The following is a 22,706-nucleotide window of genomic DNA, read 5'->3' on the forward strand; positions in this document are numbered from 1 at the left end:
GCATTCCAGACCTAACATCACAGGGCAGCAGTCACAGGAGCACTGTGCAGCCCAGATGTCAAGAAAGATGCATTCAAGTATCTTCTGAAATACTTCAGGCACAACATTAACATTCCTTGATACAGTGTACCTGTTAAATCTATTGGCATATCTAATTTTCTGTGTAGGTTATGGATTTAACAGGTGGCCTGCTATACCTTCTTTAGCCACACAGCGTACTCACTGACACGAGAGGTTTTGTAAAATGTCACAGTGACTTATTCAAAGCTGTTCTCTTCCTGAAAAAAGGCCATTTTGGTCAGACATTGTACAACTGCCACTCAAAAAACTCCAATGACCTAAGAACAATGCAACAAGCAAGTGTATCTAAGAATGCGCATTTGGATCAACTGGTGGAAAAAAAAAAAAAAAGAAAAGAAAAAAAAGAAAAAAACAAAGCCCTGTTAAAAAATTGGCATCTCAAAATTCTCACTTGCATGATGGAAAAGCGTAGCACACTGTTTCTGTTTTGAAGGGACTAACGACGTGAGCCTGCTAGCTTTCTGCACTCTCATATTTTTGTAGCACCATATTTTTACTTGTATTTTGCAACCCATTAAGCAAGCATTTTTAATAGCTGTGCTTATGCTAACCGCAACTCAGATCACACTTGCAAACGGTCAACCGGGAGTTTATGGCCGGTTTTTTTTCGCCGTGAGAACACGGACAAAGCCGGTGTCGGGGGGCAGATCCCAAAGCGCTGGGGGGGACAGGCAGCGGGGTTACCCCAGCCCGCAGCTCGCACGGCCGGGCCGGGAGGAGTCGACGGCTCCCAGCCCCGGCCACACTGACCGCAGCCCCCGTCGTGCACACCCCGGGGCAGTCCCGGGCAACCCATCCCAACGGCGTCACGACCATACGCGTCCCTTTCACCGTCCCCCCGCCGCGCCCGGTGCCGCCGGGACTCACTTGATGACCGTTCCTTTGGCGCCCCCTGCCGTGGTGAGCATGACGCGGGTGGTCAGGCTGCCCCGCAGGTCCTCCGGGTCCAGGCCCAGCAGCGCCGCGCAGCACTCCAGCGCCGGCTCGCTCCGCGGCTTGGGCGTGCAGCCCCCTACGGGCAAGGCCACAGCCATTACCGCTCCGCCACCCGCCTGCCCGCACCGCCGCGCTCCTTCACAGCAGGCCGTGCCATGTCAGAGACACAGCTCCGGTTTTACACAAAATTCTAGGGAAAAATACTGGTCATGATCTTGCCGTGATGACTAGAGTGAACGTCAGCTCTGACGCAATGAAAGTTTGCCTTTGGAAACACCTTCATATAGTACACATGAACAGTAATTTCTCGGCAAAAAAACACACCAAAAGAAGGAAAGAAAAAAAAAACCACCCAAACCAAACCAAAACCAAACAAACAACAACCAACCAAAACAAATGAAATTCTGTCTTTCCACAACAGGGGGAGGTTTAGGTTGGACATTAGGAAAAAGTTCTTCACCTAGAGGTTGGTGGAGCACTGGAACAGGCTCCCCAGGGAGGTGTCCCACCCCAAGCCTGACAGTGTTCAAGAAGAGACCGGACAACACCCTCAGACACATGGGGTGAACTGAGGGGCTGTCACGTGCAAGGACAGGAGTTGGACTTGATGATCCTTGTGGGTCCCTTCCAACTCAGGACATTCTAACATCTTCTAAACATAGGCTGTCTAACCTGTTTTTACGTGAAAACTATCCCAAAATGTAGAGCGAAAGCACTAATGCCTAGTAACTAACTGTACTGATTTTAACTTTTGGATTTGCATGTTCCTGTAATCCTTCAGATGTCCTTGCTATGTACCCATGGATCAGTAGAAGTGCCTGGCATGGCAGCCTCCTAGCACTTATTTTCAGATAACGGTATGTACATTTTCCCGGGTAAACAGCAGAGAGGTGGGTGTGCTTCCTTCTGCTCCACACCACGGCCTTAGCGCCAGAGCTTGTCCAGCCACTATGGGTTCATAAATCCTTAACTGAAACGCTCAAATACTTCAGCAAAATCTAACACGTAAACATTATTATGCATCCTGTTATTCTCAATACAATTTATTTCTAAGACTAAGTGAAGAGACCAAAAGGGTTAAATAACTAGTCAACATTGCTTCAACTCCTTAACTCTACAGTGACATTAAGGAAAAAAAGGAAGAAGGAGTCCCTGAACATTAAAAGCTTTTGTGAATTGATTTTGTAAGCTCCTAAACACCATCTGACCTGTAGTAAACAGCTTTTGTTTGGTGTTTCCCAGGTCTTCAAAGCAGCAACAAAACTTTAGAGGGTCTCTCATACAGAGACATACTGCCTGGAGAAGTTCAAATGAACACCCTGCGTGTACATGTACAAGGTGAGAGCAGAATAAAGCCTGTATTTGCAATGAACATTTTAGAAGTGTTAATAATTTATTTCAGAAAAAAACAGGAAAAAATATTTTTTAAAAGGAAGAAAAGAAAAAATAACCACCTTCTCTGTGACAGCCCTAAGCTACCTGGTCTGGACTCAGTGTTGGGCCTGCTTTGACTGGGACACATTGGACTAGAGACCTCCCACAATCTCTTCCAAACAGAATGTTTGTATATTTCTGTGGTGAGTCTGTGCTTGGGGTCAAGATCTAGCGAGCCGACAAGGCTAGTACTCATTTAATTCATCATTCAAAACACCTTTAAAATGTTCCTTGCTATGCTCTCCCTAACAATTTTACTAAGTTTGGCAACAGCTATATGTACTTGAAGTGGGCCTAAAAGGAATCAGTTTCACCATATCTCATGTATCTTGCAACTCAATATAAATATCAAGATAAATATCTACAAACGTATCTTTTCTGCTATAATTATTTTTGTAGTATGTCCAGACTGAGAGTTTATTCAGTCCTTTAGGCATATATGGACAGCAGTTCTCAACTCAGAGAGGGTGATTTCACTAGTAAGGTAAGAATTACTGTTCCCAAATTACTCATTCCTCTTCCTCAGCCTTCCTGCACATTCTGCTACTAAGTCCCAGCTACACTCATACCAACTCATCTTATGAGTGACATTTTAAGATTAGGAAATTTACATTTACCTAAGTTTTTGCTGTAACTTTTTTTCCTCACCTCACAAAATACTAACATGATGGTAATTTTTGGAAGCCAAAGGACATAATGCCTTTCCCTACAGACAGACTTGCTAATTTCAAGATGTTTTCATAAAGTTAGCAAGAAGTTGGACTTCTAAAAATTATTATTAAATAAAAAAATCTCTTCATATGACACTCTGCACTGAACAATTTCTTGAACAATTTCAGTGAGAGCTGATTTTCTTTCAGAGCATTTAAAGAAGTAAAACTTCAAAATAAACAGGTAGACTTGACTTCAAAATGGTATGAATTAAGACTAAATTACCCTTGAACACAAGGCAGCTTTCTAAAGCAATAATTCACATGGAAAGGAATCATCTATAATCAAGAGACATTTTCGGTATTTTTACAGAAAACAATTTATGTTTCATCTAACCTGAAGTGCTCCCAGCTTCCTCAAAATCAATATTTCCAAGGTGAAGGACACCAGCCACTACTCTGAAAAGATCAAGTTTTTCTGCATCATCCAGTCCAATCTTTTTCATTGCTGTGCACATTCTGGTAAAATCTCCATGATCATCTAAGAGTGGATCCTTCAAAGAACCTGCTTTGAGATACTATAAAACAAAACAATAAATCAAATATTCACTAAGTGATTTTAAAGTGAATGTAAGCAATTATTTCCAGTCAAGAATAAACCATAACAAAAAGTATAAAAAGGCATGCCAAACAAAGTAGAAAGACATCAGAGCTCTTCATACAGTACAGGCTTTGCAAGAACCCTGATTTATTTTACTTTTTTGATACTTTGAAGCATGATCTTCAAACTTCAGCTTCAAAGCAAACTTCAAACTACCTTCAGAAAGCAGAAGAGTGTGACAGCTAAGGAGAGGGGAATATAGGACTGCGCAGTGAAAGGAAGATGTTGGTGAAGGAGGCTCTCAAAGCCCTTATACCAAAGAGTGCTTCTAGCCCCTAGCAGTTGAAAAGGATGACAGGAAGTTTGACAGGCCATGGGAAGGGAGTACAGGACAAATTGGAATTGGAAGAGTTATCCTTATCCCAAACAGACTTGTTCAGAGAAATATACTTGTTAAAGTTTGCTGGTGATTAAGAACAGTAAAGTTGTTTGCAGTGTTCTATGGGTTAAAAGAATACCAGCTACATTTTAAAATATCAATTTAACATTTTGTTGATTTTCCTAATTTAAATACAACAAAGCCATTTTAATTATTAATGGTTCAAATAGTGGATAGCAACACATCTGCATGCAATCAAGGTACTAACTGAACATGCACAGACTGATCTAAGGTTTCACCACTACATTCAAATGTTTTCAACTAAAAAGAATAATTAACTTTAAATAGAAGACTTGTTAATATCAAATAAGCTAACATGATTTCTATCAAAACAAAACATCACATGCATCTGAAAAATTCACTTCACACAACATTTAGACACATCAATAAAATTAAACTTCATCTTAATTATGTAAAATGATCACCTCATCTTCCTGATAAGGAAAACACAAAAATAATTTAAGTATTAATTTACTATTCCATTTACTTTTATTAAAATAAACAATCTTAAATATCTTTCACAAAATGACAGAGTAAATATTAAATTTCTAATTTTAAAAAAATTCAATATATTCCCCATCTAAGTGGCTAGACTAAGTTTTAGTATCATTAAAATGTGATTATTTATTGTGCCTTCCAATTGACATGGCTCCACTAGTTAATGTTTAATACATATTTTCAGAATTATTTTTTCAGTATGTCTTAGTTTAGACAAACACTTATTTCAAATTAAGTCCTTTAGAAGCCACATTTTATGACGGAACAACCGGAATCACATCAGTAACAGAAGATTGCACAGGTTCATCTTCCAGTAGTAGGAATAAATTACCAACTCCACTACAAGTCTTAATTTAAGGCAAATTAGGTAAACAGAGGCAAAATCCCCCAATCATCTCTTAGCCTGTATGCTCAACAAGAATTAAGCATCTACCAGCTTTCTGCCTCAGAGTAATATCAAACCAGTAGTTCTATACTCACTCTCCACCATCCCCGATTATAGAAAATAGCCTACATTCAAGCAAAACAAAGTGGAATTACGTGCTCAGTGTTACAACATACAAACACTAGAAATCCAGGAGTAGAATTTACAATGCTGACCTGAGCAAAAGAAGTATCGATACTGTCTTCCATAGCCAGGCATGAGCTACCTACAAGCTCAAGCCCAGGTTCTCAAAGGTGAAAGAGATGGTACAATCATTGGGGGAGAGAAGCTCTTGAGTAAACTAATTTTTGTATTATTCCACATGTATATGCAGCTTGCTCTGCTACTGAATCCCAAGTATGGATTTGATTAAGATTTAAAATATCTTCCAGCTATACAAATGAAAAATTCATACTTTGGGTATAAATAGATTAAAATTATATTAGAAAGCAGAGTAGAAGTTCACACAACTTCCAATTCACATACACTATTAATTTGGATTAAGTTCTTTAGTGTCTTCATGCAAACAAACTCAAAGACTTAAATGCTAGAAATTCTGGTAATTCCAGTCTTAAAAAAAATGAAAATGGAGATGGAGCAAGAGGAAATAAATTTATGGAAGTTTCACACTCTCTTCCAGGAAATGTCATTCTCTGCTGTAAGTGATGGTTCATAGCAAGGGAACAACAAAAACCAATAAAAACTACAGTGTATCAGGGAGGGGATATACTCGTCCTGAAAGAGAATTTGCACTACTGTTTTATAAAACAGTTTGGAGCATCGCTTCAGAAGTCCAGACAATTCAAATGGCTCTGGAAAATACTGCTTCTGACTTACTCCTCGCACTACAAAGATTTTAAAAGAAAATTATAAAAAAAATCTTGGATTGAATTTTGTTTTCCAGAGAATACAAGCTGCATTATTAAGTGTTCTATTATTGTAAGCATAAAAAAGGAAACAATTTTATATACTGTCTCATTTGGGATTTTAAGATGCATGTTAATACGTATTTCTAGGACCGAACTCCAAAACTGGAGTTCTGAATATACCAACTTTGACAGTACCCATTTAGACCTATAAAGATGTGTAAAATGAACATTTCATTCCACACTGTAAAACTGTAATCATCATTTTCAAGTCTATCTGCATTACTTAATAATATAAACTATCTGAAGATACAAACATACCTCAGGACTCTTTCGATTCTGCAAAATCTGCTTGTCTGTTTCTTTGTTAGCAAAGTATCTGGTACAGCCTCGGTTTAAATACTGTAACAATAAAAAAGTGGAAATGCACACTTAAAGACAGAAGTACGGGAAACATATGCTTTTTTTAAGGCTTGCTCTACATAGCTGGATTTAATCATATGATACCAACAACATGCTAGCCATTCAGAAATCATTCCTTGAAAATATATTTATTCACATCTACGAAGTTAGAGAAGTGCAACAGTAACAAACTTCTATTGAATGCTTCTTTATTTTGACAACTAAAATACTTTTTGACACAGTAGGATATTAATTTTGGTTAGTCCCACAATCTTTTCTCAGTGTTCGACTCTAACAAATCTATTAATGGAGTCTGGGATTACAGAAAAGACAATCAAAATTAGGTACGAAGAAAATAAATTATCTCGCCTATGTGCAAAACCAAACTTTACTCTAGCAAGCTGTGTAAAACATCAGAAAAGAAAAAAATTTACAACAATCTTTATTTTTTTAACAACATATAGGCTTCATATAGTATATCCAGGGGTGAAGGGGTAGCATCAAAGAACTTGTGGTACAAAGTCCAGTGTAGTTTTATGGTCATTTTTTCCTCACCAGTGAAATATTTCTACAGGTACTAAGAGACATAGCGTAGTAAAAGCTTGAAGAGCATTAAAAGCTTATAATGCGACACAAGCAGAAGCCTAATTCAGAATCTGGCTTCTGATATTAATCTCACATTGTATAGTAAAAGGAACAGACCAGGCATTCAGATAATGACTGACACTTCCAACAAAATGCGGTTGCCAGCTTTTTCTTTCTGATTTGTTCAGCTGAAAGTAAGATCTTTGTCCAAAAGCTTGGACAGAGCGCTTTGTTTAAAGGAAGTGAACCAATTCTTTGCTCTAGCCCATGAACAAAGAAGACGTTTTCAACTAGGTGAACACAGATAATGCTACACTTCGATGAAAATTTATATACAAACTTCTAGAAAAAAAAATATTCTTCAAAGCATTTCTAACAGCAGAAGAAAACTAGGTGACAAATCTAATGTTAAAACAAAATGACAAGAAATACTGTTCAAAGTTAGCTTGGTGTCTAACAAAAAATTGAAAGGTTTTCTTTATCGGCCAATAAGAATGCAAATTACAGTACACTTTAAGCACAACAATATATCCCTGTATTACAGTATTAGTAACATGATCCCAAAAAGGGGGTGGGAAATGAAAAAGGTCATACTTTTAAAGAAGAGAGTGTGGAAACTTCTCTGACAGGCTGAGACTGTGAACCAGCACAGTATTCAGTAATAAACTATGTAGGAGACATTTAATCACAAGATCATGGCTTTCATTTGAAAGCTAAAAACTGAAGTAAATTGACATGTTAAACTTAGGAGAAATATTTTTAAAGCAAACAAATACAGAGCTTGAGGTTATGACATATAACATCTAATATCATTGTGCTTGTTGTGTTTGTTTTTTTTTTTTAACTCTGAAGTACAACACTCCATTATAACATCAGTGACTCAAACTTGATTTCTCTTCCAGAAATCAAGATCTGAAAAAAAATTCAGCATCTCGTCTCCATCACTTATTCTCAGGGCACAGTTTTACTTTCAAAACCATGTGCTGCAGTCCAAGCCACCTGGACCTACCCAGGTTCAGCACAGGGTTACCTAATGCCTTTGACTCTCCGAAAACTTCCACAGAGGAACCTGAACCAGGAGCAGCCAGGGCTGTGCCCATTTCTGTGGGTGTGCTCAGAGGAGGGTGTGCAAGGGTGAGAGAAGAAACTTGCAGCTTTTCATAGTCCTTTGCTAAGTAAATTCACACTTCCCCAAGGGAACTGTAGGGGAAGGATGAATTAACAGAGAGGTAAACCCATCAGATTGAGTCTTAGAACCCAAGCTGGCCCTAACTTGGACTTGGTAAGCTAAAATCTACAAGACAAGCAGAACAACAGAGCTGACACAAACCTGTGATTTCAGGGATGGGGTTTTCTAAATAATCAGAGTAAGATTTTTTTTTTCTGAATTTTTTTTGCCCCCAAAAATAGCATTAATATCAACACACTGATCAGTCATCAAACCCTGCCTAGTATAATATCACCATCTAATATTAGCAGCTTGAAAGATGATATTTCCATGAAATTTCAACCAGAAAGACATGCAGTCACCAAAAATGTGGTAAAAAAATGACATAAGCATGATTATTCAGAGACATTTTATGATAAAACCTGAAGCAGCAAATGAGAATGAAGAATACAGGGGGGAAAAAAAAGTCCTAACAAAAGTAATACAAATTGAGGAAGAAACTTAACCTTTTATAGCTTTATTTCCTGAAAATCTCCTATAAAGTGACACTACATGAAAATTTAGTGCAATGACCAATAAACTAAGTATATTTATATTAATTTACATACACATGAAGATGGAAATGATCCTAAGTTTTCCTTTTTTTGTAATCAAGGATAATCTACTTTAACTTCAAAAGGGAAACAAAAAGTGCTAAAATGTTACAATTTAACATGCAGAGTAGACCTTTTAATATGCAGCAAGAACTCACAATTCAAATACTAACTTATGGTAAAGCAATAAATATTCTTAATGGAAATGAAAGTACCTGCTGCAGAATCAGTACAATTAAAAAAATTATGGTGTGGTAAGTCTGGTGTGACTATAAACTCTTCAAAAATGAAACAGGTGAGTGTCTTCTGCAGAGGCACTCAGGTTGTTCAGTACTGTACTGCAGCAGCCTGGTTTTAAGCAGGTTATAATTCTGACCTTGACATCTACAACCTTGTGTGCTCTCATCAGTAGAGCTTCTGATTAAAAAAAAAAATCCCCAGGAGAGGGCACACAGCATATTCAGTTCCAAAATTGAAAATCTATTAACTACAAGAAATGTTTTTAATGGAAAAGTGGTTGCAATATAAAAATATGTATTTGAAAATTTGCTCGAGGTGTTACTTTTAAAACATTCAAGAGCATATTGCATAAAATAACTGCACAATAAAGAAGAAAGTTTTGAAAACTATGTCCATATTATATGAAAATAAGCAGTGCTGGATTTAAGTATTGTTTTTGTTGGTGTTTCAAAATAAAAGCTTTCCTTCTAAAGAACAGAAGCAATTCTTTCTTAATAACCATGAAATCAAGTTTCCATCAAATGAAATAGATGTACTATAAGATACAAACTAAATATTTAAAGGAATAACATAAGGTCTATACAGGCCCTTAGGAACACCTTTGAGGAAGTAAGGAAACTTGTCCTAAACTAGTGCCACGGCTTTTAGGGAGCAAGATCATCTAGATGCCACAGTGCAGGTGTATGATGTGCCCGAGATGGAACTGCAGCTCCGTGCCTGCTGCCACGAGCATCAGTCAGCAGAGACCGACTTGGTCAAGGGATGAGGCACCTGTTGGGTCCCCAGCGCACACCCACTTTCCCTATAGTGAGTCACTAATTTACGTGTCACCTATGCAACCAAACTAGTAGGAGCTTTGTATCTTCAAGGTTTCTGGCTCTCTCCTGAATTCTGATGACACTGAGTACAAAAGATTTTGAGGAAAGTTAAGCACAGTCCAAATTTTATGTAGAAAACCAAGCAGGAAGATACACCAACAAATAAAACAATCAACATCAAAATGTAATTCATTGTAAGCAGTACTCCTCACCCCACTTTAAGGCCAAGAAAGTCTAAAAAGATGACAGCCAGTTAATTTACATCCTTGTAATTGCACAGGCTCTCCAGGGTTGTGTTACAAAACCCTTCCAAACCCACAGCAGAGATATGGTCTGTGTATTTTAAAAATACACAAAATTCTCCTTCTGTGAGACTCCAAGTCAAGCATAAGCCAAGAGACAGTGGAGAGATCAAGACGAATGACAGAACACAAGTAAACAACTGACCAGTATTTACCAGTAGGATTTGATTTGCCAATATATTTCTTTCCAGTGCTAGTCAACAAAGCACATGGTGAAATTTGTAGATATTTGCAGTTCAAGTGTGATTGTGAAAATGAAAAAGAAGAACAAAACAAAGACCTACCAATATATCTATATTTCATTAAATAGCAGGAACAAATGACTGAAGGCAAGTTTCCACCTTACTAGTAAAATTGGTGATGACAGTATAAGATGTGAAGAGACTTAGAAGGACCCTGAAAGGGACAGCAAAAGCTTGCTTTGTAGAGAAAGAGAAGGGACAATACGAAAAATAATGAGAAACAGCTTCATCAGCAAAGCTGCACTGATTGGATAAGAGGTCAATAATATCCATATTCTCAAGAAAAAGAAATACCGCAATAATCAAGATTTAGCACACTGAGAAATTTAAAGAGAATTTAAACATAAGAAAAATTAGGTTGGGGTCACTGAGGCAAACAGAAAACAAAATAGAGGAAAAAAAAAAGAACGACAAGGAAGGAAAGAAAGCAAAAGGAAACAACATGTTGTCAATTATTTCTGAAAACAATTCCGTGAAATCGGAACATAGAGAAGGGGAGGAAAAAGGAGGAAAGCTGAAGGAAAAAAGTTAAGAGTTAAACTGAAGTAGTAAAACTGTTCAGTGGAAAAATGGGTGGAAAAGAATGCAAGAACATAATGGTAGGACAGAAAGCCAGCCTGTTAGTGGGATTGCTACTAGAATCACAACACAGAATCAGGGTTAATCAGGAAAAACCACATAACCTCAGAAAAGCGCAAGAACCCTAAAAATAAAGCATGAGGAGAAGTAAAGGCAGTAAACAAAGCAGAAGTCCTAAGAACAGGCACACTGGATTGAATGAAAAGGCTCATACTATCCAGGAGTTTTTCTTCAGCCATGACCTCTGCTTTGCCTGAGCATTTTACTGTTCTCTCTGAGTTGGGATAACAAAACTGCATATGCTATTTACAAATATGGATGTACACTGCAGCATAACTCACTATTTCATTATCCCATCCTTTCCTAACAATTCCTAAAATTCTGCTCTGCTTTTACCCTGCCACTGAACATTAACTGAACTGAAGTAGACACAATGATTCAAGTCTTATCTCCCTGCTGTTTGATTTTAAGTTCCCTTTCATTTAGGTACAGTTAGGACTACTATATTCAGCACTGATTTTATATGCATTTTATTAGCTTCTCCTTTACTTGACTGACTGGACCTGTAAAAGATTGTGCAAAGATAGCCAAAACTCAGAAACAGTAAGTAGTGCTCACAAAATAATAAATTAGGTGAAGAAAATCTAAGAGAGATGATCATTCTTAATGAATACAAGTTATCTTGGCAGGAAGAGCTGAGCATGGGCTTTGGGTCAACTGGAGATAAAAGGGCAAGCTTTCAGCTGAAAGGGACTGGTGAGTCTTGTCATGTAACCTGGAGCGACCAAGAATGACAGAGGAGTATGATGAGAGGAAAGGGAGAGGCTCAGAACTGGAGCAGTACAAATGAGTATAGTATGATAGGAACAAGGTGCAATAGAGTAGAAAAGGCAAGTGATGTGAAAGCACATGGACTGGAATAGGGAGGCACAACAGCCTTGTCACTGTGGTCTGATCCTTAGTGAGAAGCATGAGGAAAAATTCATTTAAGAAAGAGAATCATGGGACAACTCCTACATCTTCCTAAACACGACTGGAATAGGAAGAAATAAATGCAGTTTTCAGGATTTAAAAGACGGGTTACCCACAGAACAGTTACATCACAGTCAAGATATTCACACTTTACACCTCTACAAGAGCCCATAACAACATTACTAGCAGTTGGGTATAAAATAGTATATTTTTGGAAACAGCAAAGATTCCTCAATTTTAAGACAGAGAGAAAAAGTACAGGAAATCTTCCAATAAGGAAAAATGGCAGCTTTATTTCAGGATCAAATAGATTTAACAAAAAAATCTTCTGATTTTTGTAACACAAAAGAGTCTGTCAAAAATAATAAACAGAGATATTAATAAGATTTATATGGAAAATCCGTGTATGGCAATATGAAAAGGTTTACAAACACTGATACTCACCCTAAAGTTGTCAGGAGAACTTAGATGTAGTTTTTCCCTAATGTCTTCTGGAGCACCAGCACAAAGCCTGTAAAAGATATGGTAATTCCTCTCTTCTTTGCCTTGCACACAGATCCTAGATTTCTCCAGAAGGTAATGTGATACAAATCCACCAACCACCGAGTTCTAGGAGGAAGACATATTTTTCTGATTATCTGAATATTTTTGGATTATTTGAGATTCAGAAGTTTTCAATTTTTATTTGTCTGATCACAGTTTGCCAAAAGGACACTGTTCCAAAGAAGATTAAAATACATCTTCTATACCTAACACATATTAGGCTTAGAAAATAAACCATTGCCTTTATGATAACTTCTCACCCCAGGTCAGGTATGGTGTATACATACATTCTTCTTAAAAGAAGGGTCTGCTTCACCCCAATAAGCAGAAATTATTGGTAGAATTCCAGTAATTCACTACAGTCACCCTTACTTTTTTTCGATGGCAGTTAAGTGCTATTACCATGCTATTATAACCTCTAGTTGCATTTCACCGAGACTCTTGCAAAGGGAAAAGGGGTGGTAAAAATCAGATAATACATATTTGGATAACATCTTAAGCAGACTAATTATGAGTGAACATTTTATTTCAAACACACTTCTTTTCTGAGATGGAATTCTAACACATATTTCAAAAGCCACTTGTTATCTGGCCTATGATAAAATTCCCTGTGCCTAGACAAATCTAGCTAGGAAATTCCTGAGCTTCTGGCCATTACAGCAAATAAGAAGGATTTACTGACTGAAAAAAATTAGCTATAGTTATATAGTCATTCAGTCATTCAGGAAGCCCCATCTACACTTATATTTCTTTGAGGAATCAGACCTAATAAGGTTACCACAACAGGCAGTCTTGTGAAACATGAAGTCTTGTAAAAAGGGGCTCAAGTAAACAGGCTGATCTTGTCCTGGAAAGCTGAAACAGGCTTTTAAGAAATTTCTGAAGATACTCTGAGCAGTATTTGTTTCAGCTGAAGCAATTAATCTGAAACACTATGTAAGTGTTGACACATGAGCTGACAGGTCAGGAATGCATCCTAAATAGAAATTTGGGTCGTTTACATTAATTTGTTAACATGAACTGGACCAACAGATAAAGTCTTGCTACCCTTAAATGAATGTATTTATTTACTGTCTAAGCTATTAAACAAAAATCTGAAGTCTAGTTACAAAACCTGGTGATTAAAACAGAAGACCACAAGCTCAAGACCACACGATGAGCTTAAATCCTGAGGGAAGGGACTGCCAGAATTTGTTTCTTTATGTCCTCAATCAGAAAGATAAGGAGGCATATACATAATCTCTACAGCGATCATCGACAGAAGTCTTCAACTTCAGTGTGCTGGACAGCCATACAGTCATCCTGAATTGTGGAATGTGTGTATACATACTCTATCCAAGCCAAACTACACCCAAACAAAAAAATTTTTAATAAGCTACACAGCAAATAGTACATCTGACAAAAACCAATTCCATGACTTCTGCCACATACATAATACTAATGTGAGGTCCCAGAATTTAATACAAATACATAAAAACACGAATAATTCATTTAAAGTATTAAAGCATTAAAATATGTTTATATCTGTTTATATCTAATATGCAACTCACACATATTTGTGCATTAAAGGAATGCATAAATACCTAAGAGCAAATAAGTTACTCTTCAAGTATCTCCTTTTGCCTTTTTGCAATGAAGGGAACAATTTTCATTCTTTTGTGGATAGAAGCACTTTTCCTACTGACTTCACCCACTACTTTCCAGTAGTGACACAGAACCATGTGACTTTGGTTTTCCTTTCAAGGTGACAGAATACAAATCAAACCTGTAAAGTAGGACAGTAGCTATTTGCTGCAAGACTAATAACTCTGTTCAGCCTACTTCCAAGCTAGCACTTCCATTTTATGGCAAAAAATCATGACTGGTTTTCTGTAACAAAATTCCAGTACCTTTTCATTGAAGTGAATTTCTACAAATTTCCCAAAACGACTGCTGTTGTTGTTGCGAACAGTCTTTGCATTTCCAAAGGCTTCTAATAGGGGATTTGCTGTTTAAAAATTTAAAGTGTTAAAATGGTCAATAAACTACAAAATAGAAAGAGAGAACAAATGCATACTATTCAGTGAACTTCTTACGAATAAGGTTTGAAAATTAAAGGAAAAATATTAGCTATTAGGAATAATCAAATTTATAAATTGTACTGGATATACAGTAGTGGAACTTACAATTAAGTAGTTAAATATCACATAACACTGCAAAGTATTTGAATTGACTCTGTAAGAAATTCAGAGACACACTGCACAATTTTCAGTGATGTTGTTCTACAGCAGGTAGGTAAATAACTGATACATAAACTATACGATACAACACACAGTTTGACATTTCCCAATGAGCTGTTATTTATAAAACCTAAACTACCCACTTATCCCACAGACAAAAATGCCACTTAAAGGTCATGCATGCAACATGTTAGATAGATGAGGAAATAAAAAATGGATTAGAAGAGCATGTTGATCTCAAAAACAACTTTAAAATGCCCTTTTCAAATTAGCTCAGTTAAGTGATTGAGTTATTTTATTTTTCACAGGCTGTAGTTGTCAAGATCCTTAAAGCACATACAGAAAGCATGGCAACAATCTAATGTATATATACATATACATATACATATACATATACATATATATATACATAAATATCATGCACAGTTTGAGCAGTTTAAAAATGTTTAGTAGTTATGAAACACAAGGCCTCTGAAAGACTGCATTTTGCTAGCTCTGACAATCAAAAAAGACCAAACTGCACTAACACTAAATCATGGAAAATATCTGCAAGATTTTTTTTTAAGGCTTTTGGGTAAAAAAATACACATTGGAAACTACGTGAGCTGAAACTCAGATTTAACCCTCCCACTGACAACCACCTACGAATTCATTCCCACAAAAATTAATGAATAAAGGAATAACTATAACAGTTGGATAAATTCGGGATGATAATTCATCATTGAGTATGGCAACATCAGCATTAACTTTTTTGTTTTGGCTAGATTTTCATTTTTTAATACTTAAAGCTTATGAAAATGCAAACCTGACTTTCAAAACTGTATTTTTAAGACATCTTTGTTAATTATTCAGGTACGCAAATATTTTACATACTATTAACAGCTTTGAAGAATATATTATGAATAAAAACAAACTGCCAGAGGTCTTTCAGATAGATTAAAAGTTCCTCTAGTAATGCATATGCTGCAAGAATGCTCATTAACAACGTGCCTAAAAAACTTCAAAATTCATGCATCAAATGCTGGTTTAGATTTAAAAGCCCAAACTCTTCTAAGAATACCTGCAAGAACCAATTAATTTTATGGCATACTGTGTCAGGCATTATCCAGCTCTTGGCCACTTTCTGAGTTCCTTTGGCACACAGTGGATTTCACTAAGGAATTTGTTTAAGGAAACCTACAGCAGCAACAAGACATTAAAGCCTGCAGTACTTCTCTTGAATAATTCAGTGTCTCAAATTTGAAAACAGAAAAATTTAAAGTAAAAAGTTTTGTTTAAGAGTAAGACAATGAGAGTAAGAAAATTCTTAATTAAATCTACTACATAGTATAGAAAAATAAACTGACTGATGAGGCATTTTTAGATTGGCTGATGGTTGTTTGTTTTTCAGATAGTTATGTTTTCTCAAAAAGCTATTTTCTGTTCAACTCAGAAGTGCATCCAACATTAAAGAGGCTCAACTGGATGATCAACACAGTCTCTTCTGACCTTGCTTGGGACTCTTATAAAGACAGACAAAACGAAAGTGTCCATCCAAATTATGTGCTTTCTGACCAGAAAAAAAAAATAAAAAAAAAGACCTAACAGAAAAATGACCCAGAACCATAATTTAGAAGAACTTCTCTGTTTTATCTGACTTTGAGAACTTTATGGCTAGGAGTAGGAATTACTCTTTCCTGATATTAACAGACATGAATGAGAACATAATCTTGTCCTTGCAGACTTCATACAGCATTAAATCAATTTTGGGTACATGTACATGTGAAGTTAAACTCAAAAACACACAAAAATTTTCTAAAGCAAGGACTGTATGACAATAAATCAAGTGAATAAATAAAGTGAATCACAAATAAAAGAAATGGTTTCAGAATTTAGGGTTGAGGTAAACTACCAGTAAATTGTCCTAGGAAGTCTGATAGTATTCCCATCCCAGATTTTATTTTATTGCTGTTGATCAACATTTCAAATTTGAAAAAAAATTAAAACACTGGAACCTTTAATGCATTAAAAGAAAATTCAATACCTTCTACAATTCTATCATCAATATCTTGGCCACTACCATAGGATTCTGTCAAATACCTGTAAAGGAAGATAAAAATATCAGTACCTATCATGTGTTAGGTTACCTCAATTCATGCACACAGTTGTGTACCATACTTACTAACCATTTACTAAAGGGAAAGCATATTGATTGTAAGTTCTAAATACCTGTATATTTTAAAATAAATGCAGTTTTGACTTCTCTTTTTTGTTAAAACAAAAATATTATTGCAGGCTTCAGATTTTTTTTCGATATTTCAAGACACATTAGAAATTTATTTTAAATGTTCATATGCAAATTACACATTTATACAAATATAGTAAAACTATTACTGTACTATCTGTATTTATTAATCTTAGTAAATATATAAGGTTTTATGTGTATTTCCTAAACCAAAGGCTGTTTCCATGCATACAGTTTCTGAGCTCATAACTATCAGGGTTAATAAAAATCTCACATGGAGATGGTGAGATAGGAAATTGCAGGTGTATAATTAAGGTAAGATTCAATTTAGCAATTGAAGAAAGAATTTGAAAATAAATCCACAGTGTACTTGTTCCAAAGTTTCAGCATTATTTTTTTTTTCCCCATGCACAGCGTACACTTCCTGGAAATTCACAAGTAAATCTGGGACAAGTTAAAAACAGTTCTCGAAAATTGGGCCTTCCAAAAAAAATTTAGGAGTACTAACAGAGCTGTATTAGTACCTTTGGCTTTCCAGTCACACAAGGGAAAAACCTTCCTGCTTTTAGAACTCAATGATGTTTTGTACACGGACTCCCTGCGGGCAGGTGGCGGGGAGAAGCACCAGCAGCGATATTTGCCTGCTGTGTAATCAGAACCTCCTTTGCCGAGAAGCAGAGGAATAATGTCCTTCGAGAATAATGTCCTTCGAGACGTCCTCCCAGTGCCTGCCGTCTTTTTTTACTCTTAGCATGATCAAAGTTAGGATATCCCCTGTAAAAATCATTGCCAGCACCTTGCAATAATTCTTACAGCTGCCTGTTAAAACCTTAAAACCACAAGGGCAGAGAAGAGCAATGTGAAGGACGGACAGACAGCCACGACAATTCTTAGTGGGATGTGGAAGATAATACTGCTACTGTACCTACATAATAGAGGATACATGATGTCAGGGAAAAGGAATTAAAGATTTATACTGGGAAACAAGGAGGACAGGGGGAAGGGAGTGTATCCACACTGCCTGTGCCTCCCGGGATAATCAGGCCACCTATGATACCAATGAATTTAATGGAACAGTGCTTTGCAGTTACAGTGTTCCAGAGTGACATAAAGCAGTTAAAGTATAAAGCAAAGATAGTCAAGAACATTAAAACAATATAAATCAGTCTTGCTTCTTCTTATGTCAGCGATATGGCCTCCACATAGTCTACTATGCTTGATTTAGTATCGGTCATCAAGAACATCAATAAATAAATAAACAGATCCCATTATTCAATCTTATTCAGTAAATTAGGGTAAAATATATGACGAATCTGCAGTGATCTCAAAATCAAGATTCTGCTTCAGCAAACTAAAGAAACAAAGACGGAGAAAACAGAAATGAACATTTATGGCAAAAGCAACAGTCTTGCAAGATACAGTTATAATGCCTAGTTATGTTCTTATCTACCACAATACCAGATGTGCAATACCAAAATGACTGTGTCATAAGCCAAAACTACTACATAACGTCACTACAACCAAATTAAGGTTTCTGTGAATATGTAGCCAGTTACATATGTTATCATGTCAGTATTTAAGTTTAACTCTATGAATTTCTTGTATTAATGTGTATGTAGAAGCATCTTACTGAATTATGCCTTAAATCTTCTGATTACTTTACAATTTGTTCTCTCTGTTTGTCAACCAAAGGCATCAACACAAGCAATTCACTGAATAACTTTGGTCCAAAAGCACAAACCTCAAAACAAATTTAGTGTTTTCTGTCTTGCCAGCTCCTGATTCTCCAGACACTATGATGGACTGACTCATCTTGAGCACTTTCATGTCTCGGAATGCTTTATCAGCTTAAAGAGAAGAATATGTCAAACAGGACAAAAATTAATATTCAGGAGAGATGCAAACATAAAGTTAAGCTAAATGCAACATTTTCAGGAATAAAAAAGTAAATATTTACAATTATGTGTGTTACATTAAGTCTGTTTCCCTTTATCACATTATAGTTGTATACCCTCAAACACTGAAATATAAGAGCTTAAAGTCTGTGAAAATGACAACCTACTCAGCCATAGCCAGGACATAATAAAACAAAAACCACCACCGAGAACTAGATCTCTTGAATTAAATACATGTACAAAATTGTAACCAATCTTAGTTTAATGTATATTTTAAAGAAAACTTTCAATTGCACTTTGTAACAACTAACATCTGAGACAAGGAAACTTGGAAAAACATGGATAGTTTTCTTGTTATGCAACAGGTACTAAAAACCCAGCTACTTATGCTTTTGATTACAAAACATAATGCAACATGGAAAGAAAGCTTTAAACAAGTCAAATATTGATTTGTATTTTCCATTTTTTTTTTCTTAAAAAAAGTGACTGAAATCAGGTTTATCCTGTTAATAACATTTAGATGCACTTCCTGCCTTTAACACAAGCATATAAAAAGAAACAGTGCACGTGCTCTGGCAACATAAGAAAAGGCAAAGGAAATCACAACACCGAAGGACAGTGCCAATCATAATTAGGTCATTCTTCTAAAATTTGAATTTCTTTTTTTTTAATATGGTTGCAAATTATATTTAAACCACTCAGACATAAAACACTGGAGGCATAGAATAACCATAAGAGGGTTGCAAGGGTTGCTAATTTCCAAGTTTTCCAAACTGCATATCAAGGATGAGAAGATTTGTAATTTTAGCATTGTTTTCATTTTATAACAGTTGAAAATAAACAAATAACTGTTACAGCTGGCAATTTATAGATAACTGCAAAGTATTTATGTTTGTTTTCTAAAAGACAAATATTGACTTAATACATACCAATAGCAAAAACATGTGGTGGCAACGTTCCAAGTGATCTACCCTGGTACTTTTTAATAGTATCTGAAGAATATAGCTTAGGTATATCAAAATATGGATTCACTGCAATAAGAATATTGGCTACATAGGTCTGTGAAGAAAACAATTAACAGCAAACTGTTAGTTAGTATCCAACCATGTGGTTAACAGCAATTTTCTATTACTATTGAAGACTCTAGCCTAACAATTACATTTACAATTCTCTCCAGCTAATGCGGATACAAGGATGGATATATTTTCAGAGTTCCTCTAATTATCTTCAAAGGACTTCTGTGAAAAAGCACTTCTCAGGAGAATTTCCTAACCACTGAGCTGTGAGAGCATGTCCTAAATTTGACCTTACTCCCAATCTCCTTTTTATTTATTTCCTATTGTCCGAGTTACTGGATCAAGGATAGGATGCCACAACCTCCTCCTCCTAAAACCTGCATAAACCAAGCGCTTGGCTCACATAACACACTCTCCTTCAGTGAGGAGCATAATTTTTCAATATCTAATGGAAGCAACTCAGCAGGAAGGACTGACAGGATCCTGCCTGGGAACACGTTCAAGCCAGGCAATAAAAGCATTCAGCTGAGAGAAATTAGCTATGGCTGCTTCCACAGTGAGAAATACAGAATGCAAATGTTCTCTAACAGAGAAAGAATTTGAGAAGAATCTCAAATCAAGACTGCTTTTTACCTTTACAAAATCTAAAAAAAAAAAAAAGAAAAAGACTGAAGATAACTGTTTTAAGGTTTTGGAAAAAAAACTTTTATAGCTTGGTTATAATGGTCAGATTACATACAAGGAAGAACAGATGTCTGAATCACAGAAAAAAAGCAGATTTGCAACAAAAGGTCTGAAGAAAAAAATCAGATAAACCTTTGGCTTGAATAACTTCTTTGGTTTGCTGTTATAGACCATCTCCCTAGACAACTGAAATTTGGACTCTATTGTGATACATTGATAGAAGGCTGGATCACACGCAATGTATGGATTTTCTTAGATGTTGCTATTTTCAGCACTTATTTCACTTAAGAAAAAAACTTCTTCAAGAGCTGCAACTACTACTATTAGTTTTCCTTTTAGTAACAAGACAAATTACGTTAACCAGCATTAAACAAAAAGGAAAAAAATTCTGTTGATTCAAACTGTATCTTAAATTTACAAGGGAAACGTAGTTAAAATATAAATTGAAACCCTTATTTTTCTACTGAAAATATGTCTGCTTAGGACAACATATTAGTAAGTATTTGTTTAAAATTACAAAAGGCTTTATGAACCTAAATACTATCCTACTTCACAACCTGTTCAGTTGTAGAATTTCGCTTCCTTGGGATTTTTAGTTTGTTTTTTAATTACTATTTTTCCAGGAGAGCATTCAAATGGCTACTTTTATTTATTTATTTTAAAGCTGGTGCCTGATCTTGAGTCATAAAGAATTTATAGCTATGTAAAGTTAACTGCAACAAACAAAAATGACTGTAGTTTCTTTTTATATTTATATAAAAAAGGTTTAACTCCAATTAATTTTAAGACAGCACACTAACATAGAAATGGATAATTTTCACAAAGACACTTAGAAAATACGTAGAACTGTTTTGTATTATCACTAGCCAGCTTTCTATAAGGAAAAAAAAAAAAAAAGAAAGAAAGCTCTTTCTACTATTTCACAGATGTCACTGTCCGGGCAGATGGCAAGGACAAAATGTAATTTAGTCAGAATTCATTAAGTACAATTAGGCAATTTGATAGCAATATAAAAGATTAAGATGGACATCTGAGCTAGGAGGTGTCAAAGACAGCACCTGTTCGCTTCGTTCAAAAATAATGAAGAAAGAAAACCATCTTTGCTAAGAGCTACTCTAGTGGCAAAGTAAGTTACCAGTAGGAACAGATCTCTGGGATGCAACGTTGTGCTATTGTTGCACATGAACAGTCACACAGAGAAAAATCTATTGCTCTGCCTGGTAAAAATTTGCTAACATTAATATGACTAATGTGATTCAGATCTCAAACGAGGTGTATTGCTAAAAAAAAAAAAGAAAAAAAAAAAGGCCCCAAACCTCCTAATATTCCAATGTTACCATTTCTGTTTATTTTCTGTTACAGGAAAAAACAGAACTGTAAACAATTGTTTTGTTGATTTTTTTGGAAGGACATGAATTAGACTGGTTGTCATGACATGTAATACTTACGTAAATTCTGTCCTTACTGTACCGAACTTTGATATTGTGAAGGAGAGTGGCTTCATTTAAATACATAAGGGAACCTGCAAGTAAAAGACAGTCATTTACCATTAAGAGCTCATGACTAGCTTCATGTACAGCCAAACAACTAAATTTTAGGATTACAGAAAATTTTACCTCCCTTCTCTTTGGTTATATTTTAATCCCATCCCCAGGGAAATACTATTTAATGGACCTTTAGAATATCTACGGTCTCCTGGTGATTTTTGGATTTTTATATTCACTGATTCACTTGGCAAATGCTGTCCTAGAGGCAGCAGCAAGCATCGCAGCAACACCAGGCACCAACAGAACCTTCTTTTCTTTCAATTCTGAATTTTGTTGCTACCAGGCCTCCTCAAAGAAACTGTTGGGGGGCAAGGGGAAAATGTTAACACAACAAAACCTAGGTTGTTTTGTTTTGTTTTTTTCTCTTTAGCTCATTAATAACAAAATAACCGAATGAACTCTGCTGAAATGTTGCAAGATGGTAGCTCAAGGCAGTGAGTAGGGACCCACAGAAAGCTTCAGATTGCACAGGTTCACATTCTGGCAAAGCTGGTCCTTGTTTTCAGTTATAAAGCACTGGAAAGTATTAGCAGCCTTTATTACAGAGGCCATTACCAGTTCCCCTTGCAACAACATTAAAAACATTACTCCTAAACCAACTGAGGGGACTACTCATTACACAAACACCATTTTCAAATATGCTCAGTCCACTTCTTCTCACCACTTAAAATTCAAGGGCACAACACCACTTTGTCTCGTTATAACTGACTGATTACCATACTGGCTATCCTTACAGTAGTAGCACCAC

At 36.0% G+C, this 22,706-nt stretch overlaps 1 protein-coding gene across 6 annotated transcripts in view; it reads right to left on the reverse strand.

Annotated features, from left to right (window-relative positions):
• MYO6 (myosin VI) overlaps positions 1-22,706 on the reverse strand; it is a 119,347-nt gene that overhangs the window by 52,612 nt on the left and 44,029 nt on the right. For all 6 annotated transcript variants that reach the window (XM_071806847.1, XM_065833820.2, XM_065833819.2 and 3 more), the window contains exons 4-12: positions 21,860-21,933; positions 19,641-19,770; positions 18,558-18,663; positions 16,616-16,671; positions 14,263-14,360; positions 12,275-12,439; positions 6,251-6,331; positions 3,499-3,679; positions 949-1,093 (exon numbers count right to left, since the gene is read on the reverse strand). In XM_071806847.1, the coding sequence (XP_071662948.1) occupies positions 949-1,093; positions 3,499-3,679; positions 6,251-6,331; positions 12,275-12,439; positions 14,263-14,360; positions 16,616-16,671; positions 18,558-18,663; positions 19,641-19,770; positions 21,860-21,933 (1,036 nt within the window). The remainder of the gene's footprint in view (positions 1-948; positions 1,094-3,498; positions 3,680-6,250; positions 6,332-12,274; positions 12,440-14,262; positions 14,361-16,615; positions 16,672-18,557; positions 18,664-19,640; positions 19,771-21,859; positions 21,934-22,706) is intronic.

Source organism: Patagioenas fasciata, chromosome 3 (genome assembly GCF_037038585.1).
Source record: "Patagioenas fasciata isolate bPatFas1 chromosome 3, bPatFas1.hap1, whole genome shotgun sequence".
NCBI classification, from domain to species: Eukaryota; Metazoa; Chordata; class Aves; order Columbiformes; family Columbidae; genus Patagioenas; species Patagioenas fasciata.